The 26,421-nt window shown below is 35.1% G+C and overlaps 1 protein-coding gene across 9 annotated transcripts in view; it reads left to right on the top strand.

The window, feature by feature from the left end:
* The window catches only part of CCDC91 (coiled-coil domain containing 91), a 533,266-nt gene that overhangs the window by 279,492 nt on the left and 227,353 nt on the right, over positions 1-26,421 (top strand). For all 9 annotated transcript variants that reach the window (XM_074270657.1, XM_074270661.1, XM_074270658.1 and 6 more), the window contains exon 7: positions 213-290. In XM_074270657.1, coding sequence (XP_074126758.1) covers positions 213-290 — 78 coding nt within the window. The remainder of the gene's footprint in view (positions 1-212; positions 291-26,421) is intronic.

Genomic DNA, 26,421 nt, shown 5'->3' with positions numbered 1-26,421 from the left:
TCACACAACTGGTCAGTATCTGAAGCTGGATTTGAAATCCAGAAGAGGAGCCTTTCTAATGCCAGCATTCTAGGCCACAGAGACATCTAGCTGCTCTGTCATACACATTGAATATTTAATGGACAATTTAATTCAGTAGTGGTAATCTGAAAAGAAACAAGATATACAAGACAAAAAAGGAAGCCAAAATTTAAACTCTTCTTTTCTTTCAGGAACAACATAAGCGCCAATTGGAAGATATGAAGAAAGCTGGCCATGAGACTTTGAGCATTATTACAGAGGAATATAAGGTAAAGGTTATAAGCTTGCTGACTTCTATGCCTTATAAATGCTTGTTGACTTTATATGAAAATAATCTTACTACTGCATTTGTGTATAATTTTCCTTTTGTATCATAATAGTCATATTCTTTTGATTCTGCTTTAATCTGAATATAGTTAGACTATATATGTATGTATACATACATACATATGTGTGTTCAATTATTTCTGTTATGTCCAATTCTTTATACTCCCATTTGGAGTTTTCTTGGCAAAGATATTGTAGTGATTTCATTTCCTTTTTTAGCTCATTTTATATATTAAGAAATTGAGGCAAACAGGGTTAAATAGTTTTCCTAGGGTCACCTAGCTGATAAATTTCTGAATGTGCTATTGAACTCATTTTCTTGACTTCAGACTTGGCACTCTACCCACTTTGCCGTCTGATTTCCCTCTTTCCCTAAATATATTTATTTGTATTCATTCATTGTACATTTTTATGTACTGATATGTGGATTTGTCTCCATACTTTGATTTTTTTTCTCATATAACTTAGTATAATGCCTATCATATAATAGGCACATAAAATGATTGTTAATGTATTGCTTGATGTCTAACTCAGGGCATTTTAAGTAATTCACCTACAAGTATATGTACATGTATATGTATGTGTCTGTATATATACATATATATATATATATATATATATTTGCAGATACATTATTATATATGTATATTTATGTATGCACATACATGTTTATGTGTTTATGTGTGTGTTTGGTAAGTGTTCCATGTGGCCTCTCAGGGAAACAAATGTTCTTTAAGATTATATTAAGACAGGGGGCAGCAAGGTGGCACAGTGGATAGAGCACCAGCCCTGAATTCAGTAGGACCCGAGTTCAAATCTGGTCTCAGACACTTAATACTTTCCTACCTGTGTGACCCTGGGCAAGCCACTTAAACCCAGCCTCAAGGGAAAAAAAAAGATTACATTAAGACTAAGAGATAGTTTTAGAATTATCATATTACCTGAATGCCATGAGAAAAAAAAAAAAAAAAAAAAAAAAAAAAAAAAAGCCTGGATAGCATCTTTCAAGAAGTTATCAAGGAAAATTGCCCTATATTGTAAGAGATCCCAAAATGAAAATTCCAAGAAATATGATAGAATTCCAGAACTCTCAGATCAGGGAGAAAATATTGGAAGGAGTCAGAAAGAAACAATTCACATGTCAAGGAATCACAGTCAGAATTAGTAGCTTCTACTAATTAGTAGTAGTACAAGATTTAGTAGCTTCTACATTAAAAAATCTTGAGGGCTTGGAATATGATATTCTGAAAAGCAAAAGAGCTTGGATCAAGCAAAGAACCAACAAAAGTGAGCATACTTTTTAGGGGAAAAATTAACAGTAAAATAAGGGACTTTCAGACTTTCATGATAAAAAGATAAGTGTTGAAGCATAAAAAAAGATAAACAAGAAAGGAAAAGCAAACATGTTACAGAAAAAGATTTGCTTTGATTAATATTGCTTACATGTCTACATGGAGAGGTTGGAAGGAGTGTATATGGACAAAGAATGCAGATATATCTTGACTTTGATATGATAATTTTAGAAAAAAATTAAGTGGTGAAAAGATTGTGCAGGGAGAAAAGGAAAGAGGAAGGCAGAATGGGGTGAATTATATCACATGGAGAGGACTCAAAGAATTGTCACAGTAGAAGGAAAGAAGAGAAACATTGTTTGAATCTTATTCTTATCAGATTCCTGAAACAGTAATAACATGCACATTCAGGTATAGAAATCTATCTTACAGAATAGGAAAGCAGGAGGAGAAAGGGGGATAAAAGGAAGTGGCAACTGATAGAAAAGAGAGTGTATGAGGGAAGTAGTAGTCAGAAGCAAAATTCTGGTGAGAAAAGGCAGGGTGAAAGAAGAGAGAAAAGTGTAAACAGAGGAAAAATGGGATTGAGGGAAATACAGACTTAGTAATCATAACATAATGAATATGAATAGGATTCACTCTCCTACAAAATAGAAACAGATTGGATTGACTTCCGGCCAAGATGGCGGCGTGGAGGCAGACAGCTGCTTGAGCTCCTCGTTTTCTCTCAGAACTTACTTCATGACAAGCCTCTGACTTAATGCTTGACCCAGAAAGAAATCCACAAATTATCACCAAGAGAAGACATCCTTGAAAGTCTCCAGAAAAGGTCTGTGTTTGTTCGGGGGAGGGTCAATCAGACTGGGCGCAGACTGAGGGCAGACAGCCAGAGCAAGACAGACAGCTCACACAGCTCAGACCAGAGGGGGAGGGGTGTGATCTCTGCCGTTTCTGTGAAAGGGCTTTTGCCCCAGTGTGGATGCTCCGTCTTGGCAGCAAGCCAGGAGCGGTGGAGAGGGTGTAAACACCGGAGGTGAAGATTAAAACCCCAGAAAGCCAGCGTCTCTCAGACCCCGGCCACCCCCAACCCCCACCTGGACTGACTCGGTGCGTTCTCGGAGCCTCAGGGCCCAGACTCAGTACAGTCATTGCTGTTCTGTTAGTGGCTCTCTGCTGCCCTGCCCCCAATCTGTAGAAGAAGCCCATTAATAACATCCAGCCCTATCCCCCGCAAAACAGACCAATTGTTTCTCTTGTCAGTTTGTTTTCTTTGATTCCTACTCTGACAAAATGAACAAAAAATTCAAAAGGGCTCTAACCATTGACAGCTTCTGTGTGGAGAGGGAGCAGACTTCAAATACTGTGGAGACTAGGAACAGAATGTCCCCAGATGTATCCCCTGGGAGAGATATAAGCTGCTCCTCAATACAAAAGAACCTCATAGAGGAAATCAAAAAGGCTCTCACAAGAGAGCTGGAAGAGAAATGGGAAAAGGAAAGGGAAGCTTGGCAAGAGAGCCTGGAGAAGTCATCCCATGCATTCAAAGACAGAATGGATAAAGAAATCAAATCATTGAGAAACAAGATTAGTGAGCTGGAAAAGGTAAACAACTCCAAGGAAAACAGGATTAGTGAGCTGGAAAAGGTAAACAACTCTAAGGAAAACAGGATTAGAGAGCTGGAAAAAGAAATCAGCTCTCTAAAAAATAAAATGGATAAAATGGAAAAAAATTCCATAGAAGATAAAAACTCAATTGGACAATTACAAAGAGATATAAAAAAAGTGAGTGAAGAAAATACATCATTAAAAATTAGACTGGAACAAGTGGAAATGAATGACTCAAGGAGAAACCAAGAGGGAGTCAAGCAAAACCAGAGAAATGAAACAATTGAAAAGACTGTCAAGTACCTTACCAGAAAGACAACAGATCTGGAAACCAGATCCAGGAGAGACAATTTGAGAATAATCGGACTCCCTGAAAAATGGGAGGAAAAAAAGAGCTTGGACACCATTTTCGAGGAAATTATCAAAGAGAACTGCCCAGACGTTTTGGAAACAGAGGGTAAAATAGACATTGAGAAAATTCATCGATCACCTACTGAAAGGGACCCTAAAATCAAAACGCCAAGAAATATAGTGGCCAAGTTCAAGAACCATCAGACAAAGGAAAAGATATTGGAAGCTGCTAGAAAAAAACAATTCAGATATGGAGGATCCACAATAAGGATAACACAGGATCTAGCAGCGTCCACATTAAAAGAACGCAGGGCCTGGAACATGATATTCCGAAAGGCTAAGGAACTTGGTATGCAGCCAAGAATAACTTACCCAGCAAGAATGAGCATCGTTTTCCAGGGAAGAAGATGGACATTTAACGAAATAAATGAATTCCATCTATTTTTGATGAAAAAACCAGACCTACATAAAAGGTTTGATCTTCAAATACAGAACTCAAGAGACTTCTAAAAAAGGTAAAAAGAAATCTTGAGAACTATACTTCTGTCAAAAAAATATGTAAAGAACATATGTACAATTTGTCTTAGAAACTAGAGGTGGAAAGGAGATTATATCATAAAAAAGTATAAAGTGGTGGTACTACATCTCATGAAGAGGCAAAGGTAACCTATTATATCTGAGAGAAAGAAAGGAGGGAGATGAAAATAGCGTGTATCAATAGACATATTCGATTTATGGTGAAACTTCTTCCACTTCATTGAAAAGTGAAAGGGAAGGAGTAAGCTAAGGGGAAGGGAATACAGTAATTTCAATGAAAAGGGGTAAAATAAGGGGAGGATCTTTAAGGTGGGGGAGGGATCCTAAAAAGGGAGGGCTGTGAAAAGCAAGTGGTGTTTACCAGTTGAGTACTGGATAGGAGGGTAAAAGGGAAGGAAAGGGGAAAAGCATAAGCAGGGGTTAATAGGATGACAAGCAATATAGAATTAGTCCTTCTAACCATAAATGTGAATGGGGCAAACTGCCTCATAAAGAGGAAGCAGTTAGTAGACTGGATTAAAAGTCAGAATCCTACTATATGTTGTTTACAGGAAACACACCTGAAACAGGATGAGACATTTAAACTAAAAGTAAAAGGGTGGAGCAGAATCTATTATGCTTCAGGCAAAACCAAAAAAGCAGGAGTAGCCATCCTCATCTCAGATCAAGCAAAAACAAAAATTGATCTAATTAAAAGAGATAAGGAAGGGCATTATATCCTGCTAAAGGGAAGCATCAATAGTGAAGCAGTATCAATATTAAATATGTATGCACCAAGTGGTCCAGCATATAAATTCTTAAAAGAGAAATTAAGAGAGCTGCAAGAGGAAATAGATAGCAAAACTATAATAGCGGGAGATCTCAACCTTGCAGCAAAACTATAATAGCGGGAGATCTCAACCTTGCACTATCAGAATTAGATAAATCAAACCACAAAATAAATAAGAAAGAAGTCAAAGAGGTAAATAGAATACTAGAAAAGTTTGATATGATAGATCTTTGGCGAAAGCTAAATGGAGACAGAAAGGAATATACTTTCTTCTCAGCAGTTCATGGAACCTATACAAAAATTGATCATATACTAGGGCATAAAAACCTCAAAATCAAATGCAGTAAGGCAGAAATAGTAAATGCATCCTTTTCAGACCATAATGCAATCAAAATAACATTTAATAAAAAGCCAGGGGAAAATAGACCAAAAAATAATTGGAAACTAAATAATCTTATACTAAAGAATGATTGGGTAAAACAGCAAATCATAGACATAATTAATAACTTCACCCAAGAAAATGACAATAATGAGACATCATACCAAAATGTGTGGGATACAGCCAAAGCAGTAATTAGGGGAAGTTTTATATCTCTACAGGCCTACTTGCATAAAATAGAGAAAGAGAGGGCCAACGAATTGGGTTTACAACTAAAATTGCTAGAAAAGGAACAAATTAAAAACCCCCAGACAAACACAAAACTTGAAATTCAAAAAATAAAAGGTGAGATTAATAAAATTGAAAGTAAAAAAACTATTGAATTAATTAATAAAACTAAGAGTTGGTTTTATGAAAAAACCAACAAAATAGACAAACCCTTAGTAAACCTGATTAAAAAAAGGAAAGAGAAAAAGCAAATTGATAGTCTTGAAAATGAAAAGGGTGAACTCACCACTAATGAAGAGGAAATTAGAACAATAGTTAGGAGCTACTTTGCTCAACTTTATGCCGATAAATTCGATAACTTAAATGAAATGGAAGAATACCTTCAAAAATATAGCTTGCCCAGATTAACAGAGGAAGAAGTAAATAGTCTAAATAGTCCCATCTCAGAAAAAGAAATAGACCAAGCTATTAACCAAGTTCCTAAGAAAAAGTCCCCAGGACCAGATGGATTTACAGGTGAATTCTACCAAACATTTAAAGAACAACTAACTCCAATGCTATGTAAACTATTTGAAAAAATAGGGATTGAAGGAGTCCTACCAAATTCCTTCTATGACACAGACATGGTACTGATACCTAAACCAGGTAGATCGAAAACTGAGAAAGAAAACTATAGACCAATTTCCTTAATGAATATTGATGCTAAAATCTTAAATAAGATATTAGCAAATAGACTTCAGAAAATCATCCCCAGGATAATACACTATGACCAAATGGGATTTATACCAGGAATGCAGGGCTGGTTTAATATTAGGAAAACTATTAGTATAATTGACCATATTAATAATCAAATTAATAAAAACCATATGATCATCTCAATAGATGCAGAAAAGGCATTTGATAAAATCCAACATCCATTCCTACTAAAAACGCTTGAGAGTATAGGAATAAATGGACTATTCCTTAAAATTATAAGGAGCATATATTTAAAACCTTCAGTAAACATCATATGTAATGGTGATAAACTAGAACCTTTCCCTGTAAGATCAGGAGTGAAACAAGGTTGCCCACTATCACCATTACTATTCAATATAGTACTAGAAACTCTAGCCTTGGCAATAAGAGCCGAGAAAGAGATCCAAGGAATTAGAGTAGGAAATGAAGAAATCAAATTGTCACTTTTCGCAGATGACATGATGGTATACTTAGAAAACCCCAAAGACTCTGCTAAAAAGCTATTAGAAATAATTCAGAATTTTAGCAAAGTCGCAGGATACAAAATAAATCCACATAAATCCTCAGGATTTTTATACATTACCAACACAATCCAACAGCAAGAGATACAAAGAGAAATTCCATTCAAAATAACAGTCGATAGTATCAAATATTTGGGAATATATCTACCAAAGGAGAGTCAGGAATTATATGAGCAAAATTACAAAACACTTGCCAGAAAAATAAAGTCAGATTTAAATAATTGGAAAGACATTCAATGTTCTTGGATAGGCCGAGCGAATATAATAAAGATGACAATACTCCCCAAACTAATCTATTTATTTAGTGCTATACCAATCAGACTCCCAAGAAACTATTTTAATGACCTAGAAAAAATAACAACAAAATTCATATGGAAGAATAAAAGGTCGAGAATTGCAAGGGAACTAATGAAAAAAAAGTCAGAGGAAGGTGGTCTAAGTGTACCTGATTTAAAGCTATATTATAAAGCAACAGTCACCAAAACCATTTGGTATTGGCTAAGAAATAGACTAGTTGATCAGTGGCATAGGTTAGGTTCACAGGGCAAGATAGTGAATAAAAATAGCAATCTAATCTTTGACAAACCCAAAGATCCCAAATTTTGGGATAAGAATTCATTATTTGACAAAAACTGCTGGGAAAACTGGAAATTAGTATGGCAGAAACTAGGCATGGACCCACATTTAACACCACATACTAAGATTAGATCAAAATGGGTCCAAGATTTAGGCATAAAGAACGAAATCATAAATAAATTGGAGGAACATGGGATGGTTTACCTCTCAGACTTGTGGAGGAGGAAGGAGTTTGTGTCCAAGGGAGAACTAGAGACCATTATTGATCACAAAATAGAACATTTTGATTACACCAAATTAAAAAGTTTCTGCACAAACAAAACTAATGCAAACAAGATTAGAAGGGAAGTAACAAATTGGGAAAAAATTTTTACAGTTAAAGGTTCTGATAAAGGCCTCATCTCCAAAATATACAGAGAATTGACTTTAATTTATAAGAAATCAAGCCATTCTCCAATTGATAAATGGTCAAAGGATATGAACAGACAATTTTCAGATGATGAAATTAAAACTATTTCCACTCATATGAAAGAGTGTTCCAAATCACTATTGATCAGAGAAATGCAAATTAAGACAACTCTGAGGTATCATTACACACCTGTCAGATTGGCTAAGATGACAGGAACAAATAACGATGAATGTTGGAGGGCCTGTGGGAAAACTGGGACACTGGTGCATTCTTGGTGGAGTTGTGAAAGAATCCAACCATTCTGGAGAGCAATCTGGAATTATGCCCAAAAAGTTATCAAAATGTGCATACCCTTTGACCCAGCCATACTACTACTGGGCTTATACCCCAAGGAACTACTAGAGAAGGGAAAGGGTCCTGTATGTGCCAAAATGTTTGTGGCAGCCCTTTTCATAGTGGCTAGAAGCTGGAAGATGAATGGATGTCCATCAATTGGAGAATGGTTGGGTAAACTATGGTATATGAATGTTATGGAATATTATTGTTCTATAAGAAATGACCAACAGGAGAAATACAGAGAGGCTTGGAGAGACTTACATCAACTGATGCTGAGTGAAACAAGCAGAACCAGAAGATCATTATACACTTCAACAATGATACTGTACGAGGATGTATGCTGATGGAAGTGGATTTCTTCAACATAGAGAAGAGCTAATCCAATTCCAATTGATTAATGATGGACAGAACCAGCTACATCCAGAAAAGGAACACTGGGAAATGAATGTAAACTGTTATTTTTACCTTCTGAATCCAATTCTTCATGTGCAACAAAAAATTCGGTTCTACACACATATATTGTATCTAAATTATACTGTAATATATTTAACATATATAAGACTGCTTGCCATCTGGGGGAGGGGGTTGGGGGAGGAAGGGAAAAAATCTGAATAGAAGTAAGTGCAAGGGATAATGTTATAAAAAATTACCCATGCATATGTACTGTCAAAAAATGTTATAATTATAAAATAAAATAAAAAATTAAAAAAAAATAGAAAAAAAAAAAAAAAGAAACAGATTGGATTGAAAACCAAACTCTAGAACATGTCTTTTATCAACAGATTTGAAGCAGAGAGACACAGAGAGAAAAGATAAAAGAGTATTATCCTTCAACTGAAGTTAAAAAAAAAAAAAAAAAAAAAAAAAAAAAAAGCAGGGGTCGCAATCATGACCTTAGACAAAGCAAAAGTAGATATAATTGAAACAGAAAAGAAAGTAAACTACATGTTACTGAAAAGTGCCATAAAGTGCCATAGATAACAAAGTAATATTAATATATTTAATATTTATATATATATATATGTACATATATATATATATATACACATAATATATGTAAACAATAGTAAACATATATGCCATAGAGTCTACATTTTTAATGGATAAGTTAAATGAATTACAGGAGAAAATAGGAAATACTAAGGAGAGAGGACCTCAACTTTCTCATCACAGAACTAGATAAATCTAACTAATAAATAAACAGGAAAGAAATTAAGATGGTGAATAGAATTTTAGACAAGTTAGATATGATAGATCCTAGAGAAAACTGAATGGGGATAGAAAGAAATATATTACTTTCTCATTGATACAATGCACTCACATTAAAAACTGACCATGTTTTAAGGCATTAATAACTTCACAATCAAATTGTCGAAAGGAAGAAATATTCAATGCATCCTGTTCAGATCATGAAAAAGTAAAAATTATATTTAGTAAAGGTCCATAGAAAAATAGATTAAAAATTAATTGGAAATTAACTTTAAAGAGTAGGTGAAATATAAAATTATAGAAACAATTGATAATTTCATCAAATTACAATTTCATCATGACAATAATTAGTTAACATAACAAAACTTAGGGGTTGCACCCAAAGTAGTTTTTAGGAAATTTTATGTCTAAATGCTAACGTGAATAAAATAAAGAAAACGTTGTACATTGTAACAGCAATAATGTACTAGAATCAATTGTGAATGAATTAGCTATTCTCTACAATCAACATATTAAATATCACTTTTCCTCCCCTTATTTCCAAATTAAGAAGAGTTGACAAATAAGAGAAAAAATAATGAGGAAGAAACAAACTACAAGAATAGTTACATCTTTGATCCTATAATATGTAAAAGTAGAGGAACAAAGATGCCTCCCATTTTAACAAATATATCTATTATACTATGTCATAGAATAGAGATAAAAATAAGGTTAGACTCAGTAATTTCATTGGCATAGACAACTTCTGGAAATTCTCTATCAATAAAGTTTGACAGGTTTCCTGAATTTTATAATTACCTAGAATACTGAGATGTCAAGTATTTTGCCCAGGGTCATATAGCTAGTATGTGTCAGAAGCAAGACTTGAGCCAAGGCCTTCCTGGATTTTAAATTTTAAATGGAAATTGAAGGGCTGTTGTAATATTTAGTAATAACTTTGAAATATTTAAAATATTTAATTAGTGATTAAAGCATATGCATTAAAATTCTACCTATAACATTACATTTGTGATTGTGGGTGAGCACTTTAACTTTTTTGAGCCTCATTTCCCTGTCAGTAAAATGAGAGTTGGGCTCCCTGGCCTTGTAGATCCCTTTTAACTCTAGAAATATGATTTTGTGATCCTATAAAATCCCTTCCATTCTAGTAGAAGATAGGAATAATCTCCCCATATAGAGAAAAAAGAAAACAAAACAGAAATGTCATATCATGCTGAAACACATGCATTCATAAAAAACTAAAAAGTCAGTTCCACTCTTTGGAGTTCTATTTCAGGAATCTATTCCACAAAGTACACTGACCTCTTTGAAAGAGCATACAGTTTTGTATTTCTGCTAGTTTCTTTACATATTTTGTGATTTTAGAATTAAAAAAAAATGATAGCATGTCTGGTTGACTTGGGACTTTTATATGGGATATTATGAACAAATAAGTGGGGAAAAATAGTTCTTTTTCCATCCTAAGAAGCAGTGTTACAGCATCTGAGGAGAATGGCCTATCCTTATGGCAATTTTACAAAATATCGAAGCAACTGGATATGAGGCATAAAGAGCCTATTACTGTACTTAATTTTAGAAATGGTTTAATTTTAATTTATTGCCAGTGGCACAATAAGGAATTTTCACTGGGAAAACTTTGTGGTATTTGAGGTAGCAACTCTTGTATTACTAGAATCCCTTAACAACAAGACCAGAAGGAACTTTTTCTTCTCTTCTGAAGATTGTTTTGGCTTCCTCAGACTCAAAAGCACTTTATATCTAGATATAGCTATATATAGCTAGACTACACTGATTTTCTATGTTTAGACATATACCTATAATTGACATTTTTGGAATATAAAATATCCTTGTACTATAATACAAACCCATAGAAAAATCTGAGAATCCATGAAATCTTAAGGTACTGAGATTTTTTTTTTTTTTAGCTGAGGCAATTGGAGTTAAGTGACTTGCCCAAGGTCACACACCTAGGAAGTATTAAATGTCTGAGGCCAGATTTGAATTCAGGTCCTCCTGACTTCAGGACTGGTATTCTATCCACTGTGCCATCTAGCTGCCCCAAGGTACCGAGATTTTTAACTAGCCTGCACATGACCTTTCTTGAGTCTAATTAAGAAAAAAACAAAGGACAAATCTCTGAATTTTAAATTCAATATCCTTAAGATTTTATATGACTACTGCTCTCCTGGTTGTCTCAAGAGCATTGGGACCAAATCCATCAGCACTACTCCCCCAAATTCCAAGGATTGAACTCACAGTGTCTGCAGGCCTTTTCATTTCTGCCTGCTTAGACAGAAAAAGACTGAATTTGATCTTTTCTGTAATTTATAAAAAACACAAAAGACAGCATATTCTTCTATGACATCATCCATTTTTCTTTAAAAATGCACTCCTTTGGCAAGAACAAGCTTTTATATTGGAAAGGAAGATGAAGAGAGAGGGAGAGTGGGTGAACCTTACTTTTATCAGAATTGTCTAAAAGAGGAAATAACATATCCACTCAACACAGGTACATGAAAATAGGAAGGGAATGGGATATGGGAAGGAGATAGATAGAAGAAAGGGTATATTGGAGGAAGAAGTGGTCAGTAACAAAATAGGATAAATGGGGGAACTACAGTTGTCAGTAGTGTGAAAAGGATTTTGAGCAAGTTTCTCTGTTAAGACCTTATTTGTCAAAATAAACTGAGTCAAATTTATGAAAAATAAGAGCCATTCTCCATTTGATAAATGATCAAAAAGTAGGGGTATTGTTAGGTCAAAGGCTAGAAAATCATGCCTGTCCTTTGACTTAACAATACCACTACTTGGCATGAATCTCAAAAGATATTTTAAAAAAGAAAGAGAAAAGCATTCTGGGAAGATAGAGGAGTAGTTTAGTAAATTTCAAGCTCTCTATATTTTTTAGTTTTTAGTAGGAATGGATGTTGGATTTTGTCAAATGCTTTTTCTGCATCTATTGAGATGATCATATGGTTCTTATTAATTTGATTATTAATATGGTCAATTATATTAATAGTTTTCCTAATATTAAACCAGCCCTGCATTCCTGGTATAAATCCTACTTGACATGGTGTATTTTCCTGGAGATGATTTTCTGTAGTCCTTTTGCTAATATCTTATTTAAGATTTTAGCAATATTATTCATTAGGGAGATTGGTCTATAACTTTGTTTCTCTGTTTTCAACCTACCTGTTTAGGTATCAGTACCATGTCTTTGTCATAAAAGGAATTTGGTAGGACTCCTTCATTCCCTATAAATCCATCTGGTCCTGGGGGAGTCCATTAATAGCTTGTTCTAATTCTTTTTCTGAAATGGGACTATTTAAGCAATATATTTCCTCCTCTGTCAATCTGGGAAGCCTATATTTTTGGAGGTAGTCATCCATTTCACTTAGGTTATCAAATTTATTGGCATAAAGTTGGGCAAAGTAACTCCTTATTATTGCTCTAATTTCCTCTTCATTGGTGGAAAGTTCTCCCTTTTCATTTTTAAGACTAAGAATTTGATTTTCCTTTTTCTTTTTTTCTAATTAGGTTTACTGAAGGTTTATCTATTTTATTGTTTTTTCATATTATGTATAGATTCAATGTTGTTTTTTTTTTTTGCTTTCAATATTAATTTCTCCTTTTTAGAATTTCAAGTTTAGTATTTAATTGGGGGGGTTAATTTGGTCTTTTTCTAGATTTTTAAGTTGCAAGCTTCATTGATAATCTCTTTCTCTATTTTCTTCAAGTAGGCCTCTAAAGATATAAAATTTCCTTTTTTTTACCGCTTTAGCTGCATCCCACAAATTTTGGTATGATGCCTCATCGTTGTCATTATCTTGAGTGAAATTATTAATTGTGTCTATAATTTGCTGTTTCACCCATCATTCTTTAAGATGAGATTAATTTCCAATTACTTTTTGGTCTATTTACCCCTAACTTTTTGTTGAATGTAGTTTTTATTGCATTGTGATCTGAAAAGAAAGCATTTACTATTTCTGCCTTCCTTTATTTAATTTTGAGGTCTTTATGTCCTAATACATGGTCGATTTTTGTATAGGTTCCATGAACTGCTGGAAGAAAGTATACTCCTTTCTGTCATCATTCAATTTATAGTTTCCTTCCTTATCTCTTTTAATTAGATCAATTTTTTCTTTTGCTTGATCTGAGAAAAGGATAACTATCCCTGCTTTTTTGACTTCACCTGAAGCATAATAGATTCTGCTCCAGCCTTTTACCTTTACTCTCTATGTATCTCCCTGTTTTAAATGTGTTTCCTGTAAACAACATATTATAGGGTTCTGACTTTTGATCCAGTCTGCTATCCACCTCCATTTAATGGCAGAGTTCATCCCATTCACATTTACTGTTAAAATTACTAATTCTGTATTTCCTGCCATCATATTATCACCTGGTTATGCTTTTTTCCCTCTTCTTCCCCATGAACCCCTTCCCCAGTATTTAATTTATAGACCCCACTTTTGATGGTCAGCCCTCCCTTTTTAATATCACTCCTTTTAAGTCCCTTCCCCTTTCTTGTACCCTTCCTTTATTCCCCTTTTACTTTTCCCTTTTCCTCCCCATCCCTTTTAATGAAGTGAGAGAGAATTCTCTGAAAAACAAATATGTCAATTATTTACTCTTTGAGCCTTTTCTGATGAGAGTAAGATTCATAAAATGTTTCTCCCCCTCTCTAAATTTCCTCAGATATGGTATATTTTCTATGCCTCTTCCTGGGATGTAGTTTCCCTCTTTTTATCACTCCTTCCCCTTTTTCTGATACTACCCCCTTCCCTTTACTACTCCCCCCCCCTTTTTTTTTTATCAGTAAAATCAAATTACCATGTGGACTTTTGATCCAGTGTGCTGTCTCTCCTTTATGGGAGAGTTCATCCCATTCACATTTACCCTTAAAATGACTAATTCTGCATTTCTTGCCATCTTCTTATCCCCAGATTATGCTTTTCTTTTTCTTGCCCCCCACCTTATCCCCTTTCCCAGTATTAAACTTATGGGCACCATTTGAATCATGCTGCTCTCCCTCTTTATGATCTCTTCCTCCCCCCTTTGAATCCCTTTCCCTTTCTTGTACCCTTCCCTTATTACTCTTTTCCTTTTCCCATTTCCCACACTTTTTAATGGGGTATGAGAAGTTTCTCTGTAAAACAAATATGTCAATTATTTTCTCTTTGAGCCAAATTTGATGACAGTAAGATTTACACAATGTTCCTCCCCCTCTCTAAATTCCCTCATATATGATAGGTTTTGTTTGCCTCTTTATGGGATGTAGTTTCCCTCTTTTTATCTCTCCTTTTGCCTTTTTCTAACACTATCTCCTTTCCAGTTCTGCTTCCCTTTTTTATGTTATATCAGTAAAATCAAATTATATATCTAGTCTTTATGTATATCTACAAGAGAAATACCATTCTCAAGAACTCTTTTTACCGTTTTGCCTTTCAGAATATCAGATTCCAGGCCCTTGGTTCTTTTAATATGGAAGCAGTTAGATCTTGAGTGATCCTTATTGAGGATCCTCGGTATTTGAATTGTTTTTTTTTCTGGCTGCTTGTAATATTTTTCCTTAGATTGATAGTTCTGAAATTTAGCCACAATATTCCTTGGAAGGTCTTTTTCAGAAGTTGTTTGATGAATTCTTTCAATGCCTATTTTACCTTCTGAGTCTATTACATCTGAGCAGTTCTCTTTGATGATTTCCTGTAAAATAGTATCTAGACTCTTTTTCATCATAATTTTCAGGAAGTCCAATGATCCTCAGTTTCTCTCTCCTAGATCCATTTTCCAAGTCTGTTGTTTTTCCAAGTAGATATTTAACTTTTTTTTAATAGTTTTTCAGTTTTTTTGATTTTGCTTGACTGATTCTTGATGTCTCAATGAATCATTCATTTCTATTTGTTCAGTTCTGATTTTTTTTTTAACCCGAGTTTTTTTTTTCTTTTTCCAATTCACAAATCCTACTTTCTTGGGGGTTCTTTATCTTTTCCAATTCACAAATCATGTTTTCCTGGGAGTTCTTTACCTTTTCCAGTTCACTAATTCTGTTTCTTTGCATTTCTTGGGAGTTCTTTACTTTTTCTAATTAATATTTCAGGAAGTTTTTGCTCTCTTTCATAGCTTTTCTTTCCTTTCCCCATTTTTCTTCTACTTCTTTTTTAAGATTTTTTATAGTTTCTTCTAGGAGAGCCTTTTGTGTTAGGGACCAGGTTGCATCCCCCTTTGGGGTATTGTCTGGAGACTGTCTGCTATTAATCTCCTGGGGGTTGAAAACCTGCTTTCTTTCTGATAAAAGATCATCCTTTTGATTTTTTTTTTACTCACTTTTTTTAAAGCCTTTCAGGTCTGCTTTTAGGACAAGGAGGTTACCAGCTTCCTTTGCAGAGCAGGGATAGGTATATGGACAGTAGCTGTCCTGCCAATAGTCTGCAAAGAGTGGCTGAGCTGTGGGAGTGCTCTGGGAGAAGCTCCACACCTAAAGTGACTAGGCCTGGGTATCACAGGCCGAGCTGTGGAAGTGCCCTTTAAGGCTCTCTTGTGAGAATTAACAAGCAGTGAAAGTATCACTGTTCCCTGCAAAAGCCTGCTTATCCCTCATGGTACCGGAAGTGTCTCTGCCTGAGGAGCTTAGTTGAGCTGGGGAAATTCCAGTGTTCCAGGCTGAGCCCCCCACTGTGCAAATTAGAGGCTGCCCTGGGCTGTGCCCCCTGTCATACAGATTTGTGACTGCCCACCTAGAAAGCCCCCTAGCTGCAGAATGCCACTGCAAAGCTGTGTTATGATCTGTACTGAGTCTCTTCCGGTCCTGGGTGGACACAGCCAGATCTTGTTAGGCTCTGATGTCCTTCGGAGTACCCTCTACCTTTGGCTCTAATTTCTCTGCTGGTCCACTACTCCGCAAACAAAGGAAAACAGTCAGCCTATGGCACAGAGCTCTCTGTAAATCTTCCAAAGATGGAGGCCACCCCAACTCCCAGTTCTATCCTTGCTTGTGCTGGTCTGTTCCCGCTGATCTGGACAAATTTTTTCTGACAATCTTCCAGATTATCTTCAGCTGATAAATTGTGTACTTGCAATCTTCGTGAATTTTACTAGTCAAGTGCTATTTTGGGGGTTGATTTTAAAAATTATTAATGAGGTTATGAGGGGAGCTTACTTAGAAAGTCACATGTGCCTTCTCCGCCATCTTGATTCCCAGCATGCCAGATTATTTTGATGATTACTAATTTAGATTTTGGGATTTTTTTTTTTTTGAGAAGCAATTGCAGGGTCACACAGATAGTACATGTTATGTGTCTGAGCCTGGATTTGAAGTCAGGTCCTCCCAACTCCAAGGCCTGAGCTCTATCCACTATGTTGTACAGCTGCCCCATTATTGCTTTATAATACAATTTATTTGAACTTTGTTATACCTGGGCCATACTGTACCTTCACTTTTTTTTTTTTTAATTGATTCCCTTTATATTCTTGACATCTTTTCTCCTAGATAAATTTTGTTATATGACTTTTTCTAGCTATATAAAATAATCTTGATAATTTTCTTGGTATGCTACTGAATAAATTAATTTAGGTAAGATTGTCATTTTTACTAGTATTCTAGTTATTTAGATACAACTTTATTTGTGTGAAAAATCTTTTGTCATTATGTTCATATAGTACATGAGTTTGTCTTGGCAAGTAGACTGCCAAGTATTTTATATTATCTGCATTGTCTTGGAATTGTCACATTTTTTTACATTTACTCTTGCTTTTTTTTTCCTATTGCATATAAAACAAAATTAAAAAATTAATTTAAATTAATTAATTAACAATTAATAAGAAAATTTAACATTTAAAATAATAGAGTTCCAAATTATTTTCTTTCATCTATACTTTTTTGATATGTTAAGCAATTTAATATTAATTATACATGTGAGGTTATGCAAAATATTTATAGATTAGCCAAAAAAAAAAAAAAAAGGAAAAAAGTACACACACATGCACACACACATGCGCGCGCACACACACACACATGCACTTGCGCGCACACACACGCACACACACACACACACACACACACACATGAAAGAGGCAGTGCAATTGTAGATCATTTTGATGATTACTGCTTTAAATTTGTTCTGTTTTGTTTTGTTTTTATTGAGAGGCAATTGGATTTAAGTGGCTTGCCCAGGGTCACATAGGTTGAAAGTGTTAAGTGTCTGATACAGGATTTGAACTCAAATCCTTCTGACTAGAGGGCCATTGTACCTCTGTACCACTGTACTATTTACTTTCCTCCCAGAAAAAAAGCATATATCAATCTTTATTCAGACACCATCAGTTTTTTTTGTTTGTTTGTTTGTTTTTTTTTTTAATGTGTTATGGGCCAGAACTTTAAACAAGGTGCTAAGTCATTGGAATTAATAAAGGCAATGATTATGTAGCTAGTACTTATTAGAGTTCACACCTTTAAGAGAGCATATATAAGGAGGAGCTCCATCAAGCCTACAGAAACCCACAAGCCCACTCTTGGAGACGGAGTCAGATTCATTCTATATTCCACCTTTGTGCTGGCTGGAGGGTTTGGATTCAGAGGAAGCTAAAGGCAGAAGTTGGAAGAGACAAAGGACTAGTGGCAAGGGCTCTTGGAACCAAGGAGAGAGATAGGCCTTTAAGAAAGCTAACCAGTGGAGCAGAATCTATTATGCTTCAGGCAAAACCAAAAAAGCAGGAGTATCCATCCTCATCTCAGATCAAGCAAAAACAAAAATTGATCTAATTAAAAGAGATAAGGAAGGGCATTATATCCTGCTAAATGGCAGCATCAATAATGAAGCAGTATCAATATTAAACATATATGCACCAAGTGGTGCAGCATCTAAATTCTTAAAAGAGAAATTAAGAGAGCTGCAAGAGGAAATACATAGCAAAACTATAATAGTGGGAGATCTCAACCTTGCACTCTCAGAATTAGATAAATCAAACCACAAAATAAATGAGAAAGAAGTCAAAGAGGTAAATAGAATACTAGAAAAGTTTGATATGATAGATCTTTGGCAAAAGCTAAATGGAGACAGAAAGGAGTATACTTTCTTCTCAGCAGTTCATGGAACCTATACAAAAATTGATCATTTACTAGGGCATAAAAACCTCAAAATCAAATGCAGTAAGGCAGAAATAGTAAATACATCCTTTTCAGACCATAATGCAATCAAAATAACATTTAGTAAAAAGCCAGGGGAAAATAGACCAAAAAATAATTGGAAACTAAATAATCTTATACTAAAGAATGATTGGGTAAAACGGCAAATCATAGACATAATTAAAATAACTTCACCCAAGAAAATGACAATAATGAGACATCATACCAAAATGTGTGGGATACAGCCAAAGCAGTAATAAGGGGAAGTTTTATCTCTCTACAGGCCTACTTGCATAAAATAGAGAAAGAGAGGGCCAACGAATTGGGCTTACAACGAAAATTGCTAGAAAAGGAACAAATTAAAAACCCCCAGACAAACACAAAACTTGAAATTCAAAAAATAAAAGGTGAGATTAATAAAATTGAAAGTAAAAAAACTATTGAATTAATTAATAAAACTAAGAGTTGGTTCTATGAAAAAACCAACAAAATAGACAAACCTTTAGTAAACCTGATTAAAAAAATGAAAGAGAAAAAGCAAATTGTTAATCTTGAAAATGAAAAAGGTGAACTCATCACTAATGAAGAGGAAATTAGAACAATAGTTAGGAGGTACTTTGCTCAACTTTATGCCGATAAATTCGATAACTTAAATGAAATGGAAGAATACCTTCAAAAATATAGCTTGCCCAGATTAACAGAGGAAGAAGTAAGTAGTCTAAATAGTCCCATCTCAGAAAAAGAAATAGACCAAGCTATTAACCAACTTCCTAAGAAAAAGTCCCCAGGACCAGATGGATTTACAGGTGAATTCTACCAAACATTTAAAGAACAACTAACTCCAATGCTATGTAAACTATTTGAAAAATTAGGGATTGAAGGAGTCCTACCAAATTCCTTCTATGACACAGACATGGTACTGATACCTAAACCAGGTAGATCGAAAACTGAGAAAGAAAATTATAGACCAATCTCCTTAATGAATATGGATGCTAAAATCTTAAATAAGATATTAGCAAAAAGACTTCAGAAAATCATCCCCAGGATAATACACTATGACCAAGTGGGATTTGTACCAGGAATGCAGGGCTGGTTTAATATTAGGAAAACTATTAATATAATTGACCATATTAATAATCAAATTAATAAAAACCATATGTCCAATATAATGAGCAGCTCCAATGTAATTGCCAGATGTGGAGAGATCTAGAAAGTGGTAAATAGAAGGGAAGTAGATAGGTTAACTGCTTGGGAGAAAGGGTTTGCATGTATTTCTACAGATGGAGAAGGAATCAAATGGGTGCCAATGAGCTGTATTCACCTTGTCCATCAGAGAGAGACAGAAAAAGAATACAATCTGGAAACAAAGAAGACCTAAGAACAAAATGTAGAGGAATGATTGGATTCCCTAACACAAGATAAGACTGTTGCAGGACTTGAAAACCAGCAAGAATCATTGGATTCCCTAACACAAGATGAGACTATTGCAGGACTTCAAATTATTGGATTTATTGGATTCCTGGCACATGAACTAATGGACAATAGATTCCTTTTGGACTATTTCTAGGACTTATGGACATGGACATGTATAATTCCTCATGTTGATTTATGTTATTTGTTACATCACTACTAGCCTGTGTTATATTACTATGTGCTTATGTAATTATGTGTAATATCTCCCATATTGATGGATTTATGTATATATGTTTTAAGAGTGAGCCCCTTCAGAAATCCACTAATGTGATTTGATTTCTCATTTCCTTTGGTGTTTTCATCTCCCTTCCTGAGATCAGGGAGGGCTTGACCACCTCCTTTTTATGGTGTTTTCATACTTTTTTTGAGTTGTCAGGGAAGGCATGATCACCTTCTTTTTTTTGGGTTCTCACCTCCTTGAGAAGTCAGGGAGGTCATGACCACCTTATGTTCTAAATCAAAAGAAAACAGGAGGAACATAGGATAGTTTACCTCTCAGACTTGTAGAGGAGGAAGAAATTTGTGACCAAAGGAGAACTAGAGATCATTATTGATCATAAATAGAAAATTTTGATTACATCAAATTAAGAAGCTTTTGTACAAACAAAACTAATGCAAACAAGATTAGAAGGGAAGTAACAAATTGGGAAAACATTTTTACAGTTAAAGGTTCTGATTTAAGGCCTCATCTCCAAAATATACAGAGAATTGACTCTAATTTATAAGAAATCAAGCCATTCTCCAATTGATAAATGGTCAAAGGATATGAACAGACAATTTTCAGATGATGAAATTGAAACTATTTCCACTCATATGAAAGAGTGTTCCAAATCACTATTGATCAGAGAAATGCAAATTAAGACAACTCTGAGATATCATTACACACCTGTCAGATTGGCTAAGATGACAGGAACAAATAACGATGAATGTTGGAGGGACTGTGGGAAAACTGGGACACTGATACATTGTTGGTTTAGTTGTGAAAGACTTTAACCATTCTGGAGAGCAGTCTGGAATTATGCCCAAAACGTTATCAAAATTTGCATACCCTTTGATCCAGCAGTGCTACTACTGTGCTTATATCCCAAGGAAATACTAAAGAAGGGAAAGGGACCTGTATGTGCCAAAATGTTTGTGGCAGCCCTTTTTGTAGTTGTTAGAAAATGGAAAATGAATGGATGCCCATCAATTGGAGAATGGTTGGGTAAATTATGGTATATGAATGTTATGTGGAATATTATTGTTCTGTAAGAAATAACCATCAGGATGAATACAGAGAGGCTTGGAGAGACTTACATCAACTGATGCTTAGTGAAATGAGCAGAACTAGGAGATCATCATACACTTCAACAGCAATACTGTATGAGGATGTATTCTGATGGGAGTGGATATCTTCAGCATAGAAAAGATCTAATTCAGTTCCAATTGATCAATGATGGACAAAATCAGCTACACCCAGAGAAAGCAACACTGGGAAATGAGTGTAAACTGTCTGCAGTTTTTGTTTTTTTTCCCAGGTTATTTTTACCTTCTGAATCCAATTCTTCCTTTAAAACAACAACAACAACAACAAAATTCGGTTCTGCACATATATATTGTGTCTAGGATATACTATAACATATTTAATATGTTTGGGAATGTCTGCCATTTAGGGGAGGGAATGGAGGGAAGGAGGGGAAAATTCCGAACAGAAGGAAGTACATGGGATAATGTTGTAAAAAATTGCCTATACATATGTACTGTCAAAAAATGTTATAATTATAAAATTAATTTAAAAATTTAAAAAGTTCAGTTTTATTGATGTTGACTTTGATTTTCATTATCTATTTAGTGTCTAAGTGGAGATCCCTAAATTTTTCTTTTTTTTTAGTTTATTATATGGATGACCAATTCTCCACCCAAATGAACATTATATTATTTCTTCTTTGAGCCAGTTCTGATGAGAATAGGATTCAAGCATTATTCACTTGGTTAATGCCAAATGTCAAGCTGACAAAAACCTGTTGTACAGACCTAGAAAGAAATTGTAACAAAATTCATCAGAATTCAAAAGGAAAGATCAAGAATATTAAGAGAAAGAATGAAAAAAAAATGCAAAGGATGGTAGTCTACCAGTACCAAAGCTAAAACTCTTAATAAGCAACAATCATCAAACCATCTGATACTGGCTAATAAGATGGTAGGTTACTGGAATAGGTCAGATACACATGACAATCAATGACTATAGTAATATCCAAAACCTCCAGTTTCTGGGTTGTGAACTCACTCATTGAAAAATTTTTCTGAAAACCCTAGAAAGTAATGTTAGAAACTTGACAGACTTACATGTGAGTTCCTATACCAAAATAAGGTCAAAATAGGTACATGATTTGGGCATGAATAATGATACTATAAGCAAATTAGGACAGCAAAGGATAGTTTACATAGCAGATTTTTGTAGAAGGGAGGACTTTATGGGCAAAGAAGACCTAGAGAACACTATGAAATATAAAATCGATAATTTTGATTACATTAAATTAAAAAGATTTTGCATAGACAAAACCAATGCAACCAAGATTAGAAGGGAAAATTTGCCAGTGTTTCTGATATTCCCCATTTCTAAAATATATAGAAAATTGATACAAATTTATAAGTATACAAATCTTTTCCCAACTGATAATTGGTCAAAGTATATGAGCAATTTTCAGTTAAAGATAATAAGCCATTTATAGTCATGTGAAAAAATACTCTAAATTACTATTGATTAGAGATATGCAAATTAAAACAACTCTGAAGTACCTTACATAAGGTATCATACTTAGCAGATTTGCTAAGGATAAAAAGATGATAAATGTTGGAGGGGCTGGGGGAAAACTTAGGTGTAGTTTTCTTGATGGTTTTCTGCAGGTCTTTGGTATTAGAATTCTTACAAGGTGCTTAAGTAAGTGGAATTGAGGAGACAGTGGTTAAATCCAGTTTAGTATTGATTTAATCCTACAACAAATAATAGTTTCCTAATAATAAAATGATGCGTATATACTCAGTGTGGAACATTTGAGGAGCTGTCAGGGCCAGAAAGGACAAGTTCACTAGAAGCTCTCAGAGGCGGAGACATATTCATTCCATCTTCCACCTCTGTGTAGAGACTGAAGCACAATCCTTTGTATTCAGAGACATTGGGAGGGAGCAGAAGCCTCTGCAGCAAAGGACTAGTAGAGGGAAATAGGCCTCTAAGAAAGCTAACTAGGAAGGAGACAAGACTTTAAGGAGACAATAAAGACAATAGACAATAAAGACAATAATCCCTGGTTGCACTTGTGATTACTGAACTGAAAAGAAGCCTGCTCCCAGAAAAATGTTGCATTTTACAGAAGAATATTACATTTTGGCGCCGAACATTGGACAGACACGATCCTGATTTCAGTGGAAAAATCTCTGATCCTGATTTAGGTGGAAAAGTCTCCTCAACCCAGAAATTAGGGTGAGTACAAAAATGCACAAGGAAACTTTGTTAAAGGGCTAAAGTAGTACTTCAGCTAAAATGGGACAGATGATTAGAAAGCCTTCTTTTCTAATTCAAGGAAAATGTTTAGAGAGCATTGTCAGATTTATGAAAAGCCAAAGTTTGATTATAATTTGGGAGCAGATCAATAAACTTTTAGGAACTGTACAGTACACATCTCCTTGGTTCTCTATGGAAAAATACTTGGATCTAGAGGAATGGAAATTAGTAGGAGAGCAACTATGTCAATTCTGCAATGAAAATGGACCTGACTCAATTTCCAAAGACACACTTAATACATATAATTTAATACAACTGGCTTTAGGAAATTATATAAGTACTAGAATAAGGAAAAAGAAGAAAGAGCAGGAGGGGAGGATCTAAATAAACTAGGTGAAAAGGATGAAGAATTAGATAAGAATGACTTGAAGTACAATTTCACAGCAGGAGAAATTAGGTCATTCCACATCCCCTGACCTACCCCCCTCAATTAACCCTTCATGGATAGAGGGATGAGGAGGAGGGGGAGAGGCAGTGACAATCAATACTACCTATGAAGTAGCCTTTGACAAGATTACAAAAGGTACTGGTTAAAGCAAAAAATGAAGGACAGGATATATCTGATTTAAAAATAAATGCATACCCTGTGATTGAAGAGCTTGATTCTTCAGGTCAAAAAAGGAGAAGATACTCCTTTTGATTTGGAAAAAAATTAAGGATTTGAAAAAAGGTTGCATTCTTTAATGGGGCTACATCATCTTATGTTAAGATGTTACTAGATAATTTGGATTTTTAAATCCTAACTCCCAGTGATTGGAAATCCATAGCAAGGACATGTTTAGAACCTGTACAAAACTTGTTGTGGCTTTTGGAGTATCATGAATTATGTAGGATTCAAGCCCAATACAATAAGTTAATTGGAGTTAACAGATCAGTTTTGACCAACTAGCAAGTGAAGGTCAGTATGCAGAGTATTGCTCCTGCTGCAACAGAAGCTTGGGGTTCCCTTCCAGGGAAAGATCGAGGTGAAACCTTTGCTGATTTTGTAGGACATTTGCAAACAGCAAATTGGAGAAAATGCAGCTACAAAAATAATGATCAGACAACTGGCTAAGTAAAAGGCCAATGAGGTTTGCAGAAGAATTATATGGGGACTACACAAAGATGCTCCTTTAGAGGAGATCATAAGACACTGTGTCATAGTGGGCACAAATGCTTATTATATCCAGACTATGATGAACATGGGAAGACAGAGTCCCTTTTGGCAAGGGACTTCTAGAGAGAGTCGTCAATATTTTCAATGTGGAAAAATAGGACGTCTGAGCACAATGTAGTTATGGAGATAGAATGAGAAGACAGAGTGATAGAAGACTTAAAATCCTATGTCCAAAATGCCACAAGGGCTTCCACTGCACCTCAGAACATAGACTGACCCAGGGAAATGAGAAGTTGGGTCCAGCTCTGAGACCTAAATCAAGACAGGTGGGGCATGATGGCAGCCAAGGTTACACCTTTAAAAGCTTTAATACTCTGATATGATCAATCAGCCCAAAAAAGAAATCAGATGAGAGAAAAGGATTACATGATCAATCAGCAGAAAAGCAATCAGATGGCAGAAAGGTATTATAATTGGGGAGAACACAGGCTTTTTAACCCAATAGAAGAGCAGTGTCCAGTGCAAACAGCTCTAATGTAATTTCCAGGTGATGAGAAGAGATTTAGAAAGTGGTAAATAGAAGGGACTAGATAGGTTAACTGCTTGGGAGAAAGGGTTTGCTTGTATCTTTACAGATGGACAAGGAATCAGATGGGTGCCAACGAGCACCTGGAGAGAAACACAAAAAGAGAACAATCTTGAAACAAAGGAGAAGACCTAGGAACAAAATCTGGAGGAATCATTGGATTCCCTAACACAAGATAAAACTGTTACAGAACTTGAAAACCAGCAGGAATCATTGTATTACTTGAGATAAAAAATTGTTGATGAAACTATTGCAGGACTTCAAAACTTTCAGGAATTATTGGATTCCTGGCACATGAACTAATAGACAATAGATTCCTTTTGGACTATTTCTAGGACTTATGGAGATGGATAATTCCTCATGTTGATTCATGTTATTTGTTATATCACTTCTAGCCTTTGTTATATTGCTATGTGCTTATGTAATTTATGTAAATATATGTAATACCTCCCATGTTGATGGATTTATGTATAAGTGAGCCCCATCAGAAACCCACTAATCTGATTTGATTTCCCATTTCCTTTGATGTTTTCATCTCCTTTCTTGAGCAGTCAGAGAGGGTGTGATCACCTTCTTTTTTGGGGTTCTCACCTCCTTGAGAAGTTAGGGAGATCATAACCACCTATCTTCTAAAAACAAAGGAAATTGGGAGATGTTAGGATTCTTACAAGGTGCTAAGTAAGTGGAATTGAGGAGACTGTAGTTAAATCTAATTTAGCATTGATTTAATCCTACAACAAATAATGGTTTCCTAGTAATATAATGATTGGTGTATACTCATTGTGGAACATATGAGGAGTTGTCAGGGCCAGAAAGGACAAGTGCACTAGAAGCTCTCAAAGGTAGGGACAGATTCATTCCATCTTCCACCTTTGTGCTGGCTAGAGGCTGATGCACAATCCTTTGGATTCGGAGATATTCGGAGGGAGCTAGAGACAGAAGCTGGCAGAGGCAAAGGACTAGTGGCAGGAGCTTTCAGAACCAAGAGAGAGATAGGCTTCTAAGAAGGCTAACCAGGCCCAAGGAAGGAGAAAAGACTTTGAAGGAGACAATAAAGAATTTGGACTTTAATCCCTGACTGCACTTGTAATTACTGAAATGAAAAAAAAAAAAAAAAAAAAAACCTGCTCCCAGAGAATATTGCATTTTAGAGAAGAATATTATATTTTGGGGCAGCCTTCTTTTCAGTTGAGTAATCACCACAAGAATAGCAGGGCATTAAAAGTCTAAATCCTTTATTATCTCCTTTACAATTGAGTTTCCTTGACTGGGGCCTGGGCTAGCTTTTTGGGGACCTTTCAGAGTATTG

Source organism: Sminthopsis crassicaudata, chromosome 5 (genome assembly GCF_048593235.1).
Source record: "Sminthopsis crassicaudata isolate SCR6 chromosome 5, ASM4859323v1, whole genome shotgun sequence".
Taxonomy (NCBI): domain Eukaryota; kingdom Metazoa; phylum Chordata; class Mammalia; order Dasyuromorphia; family Dasyuridae; genus Sminthopsis; species Sminthopsis crassicaudata.
This window is presented reverse-complemented; position numbering and strand designations above follow the sequence as displayed.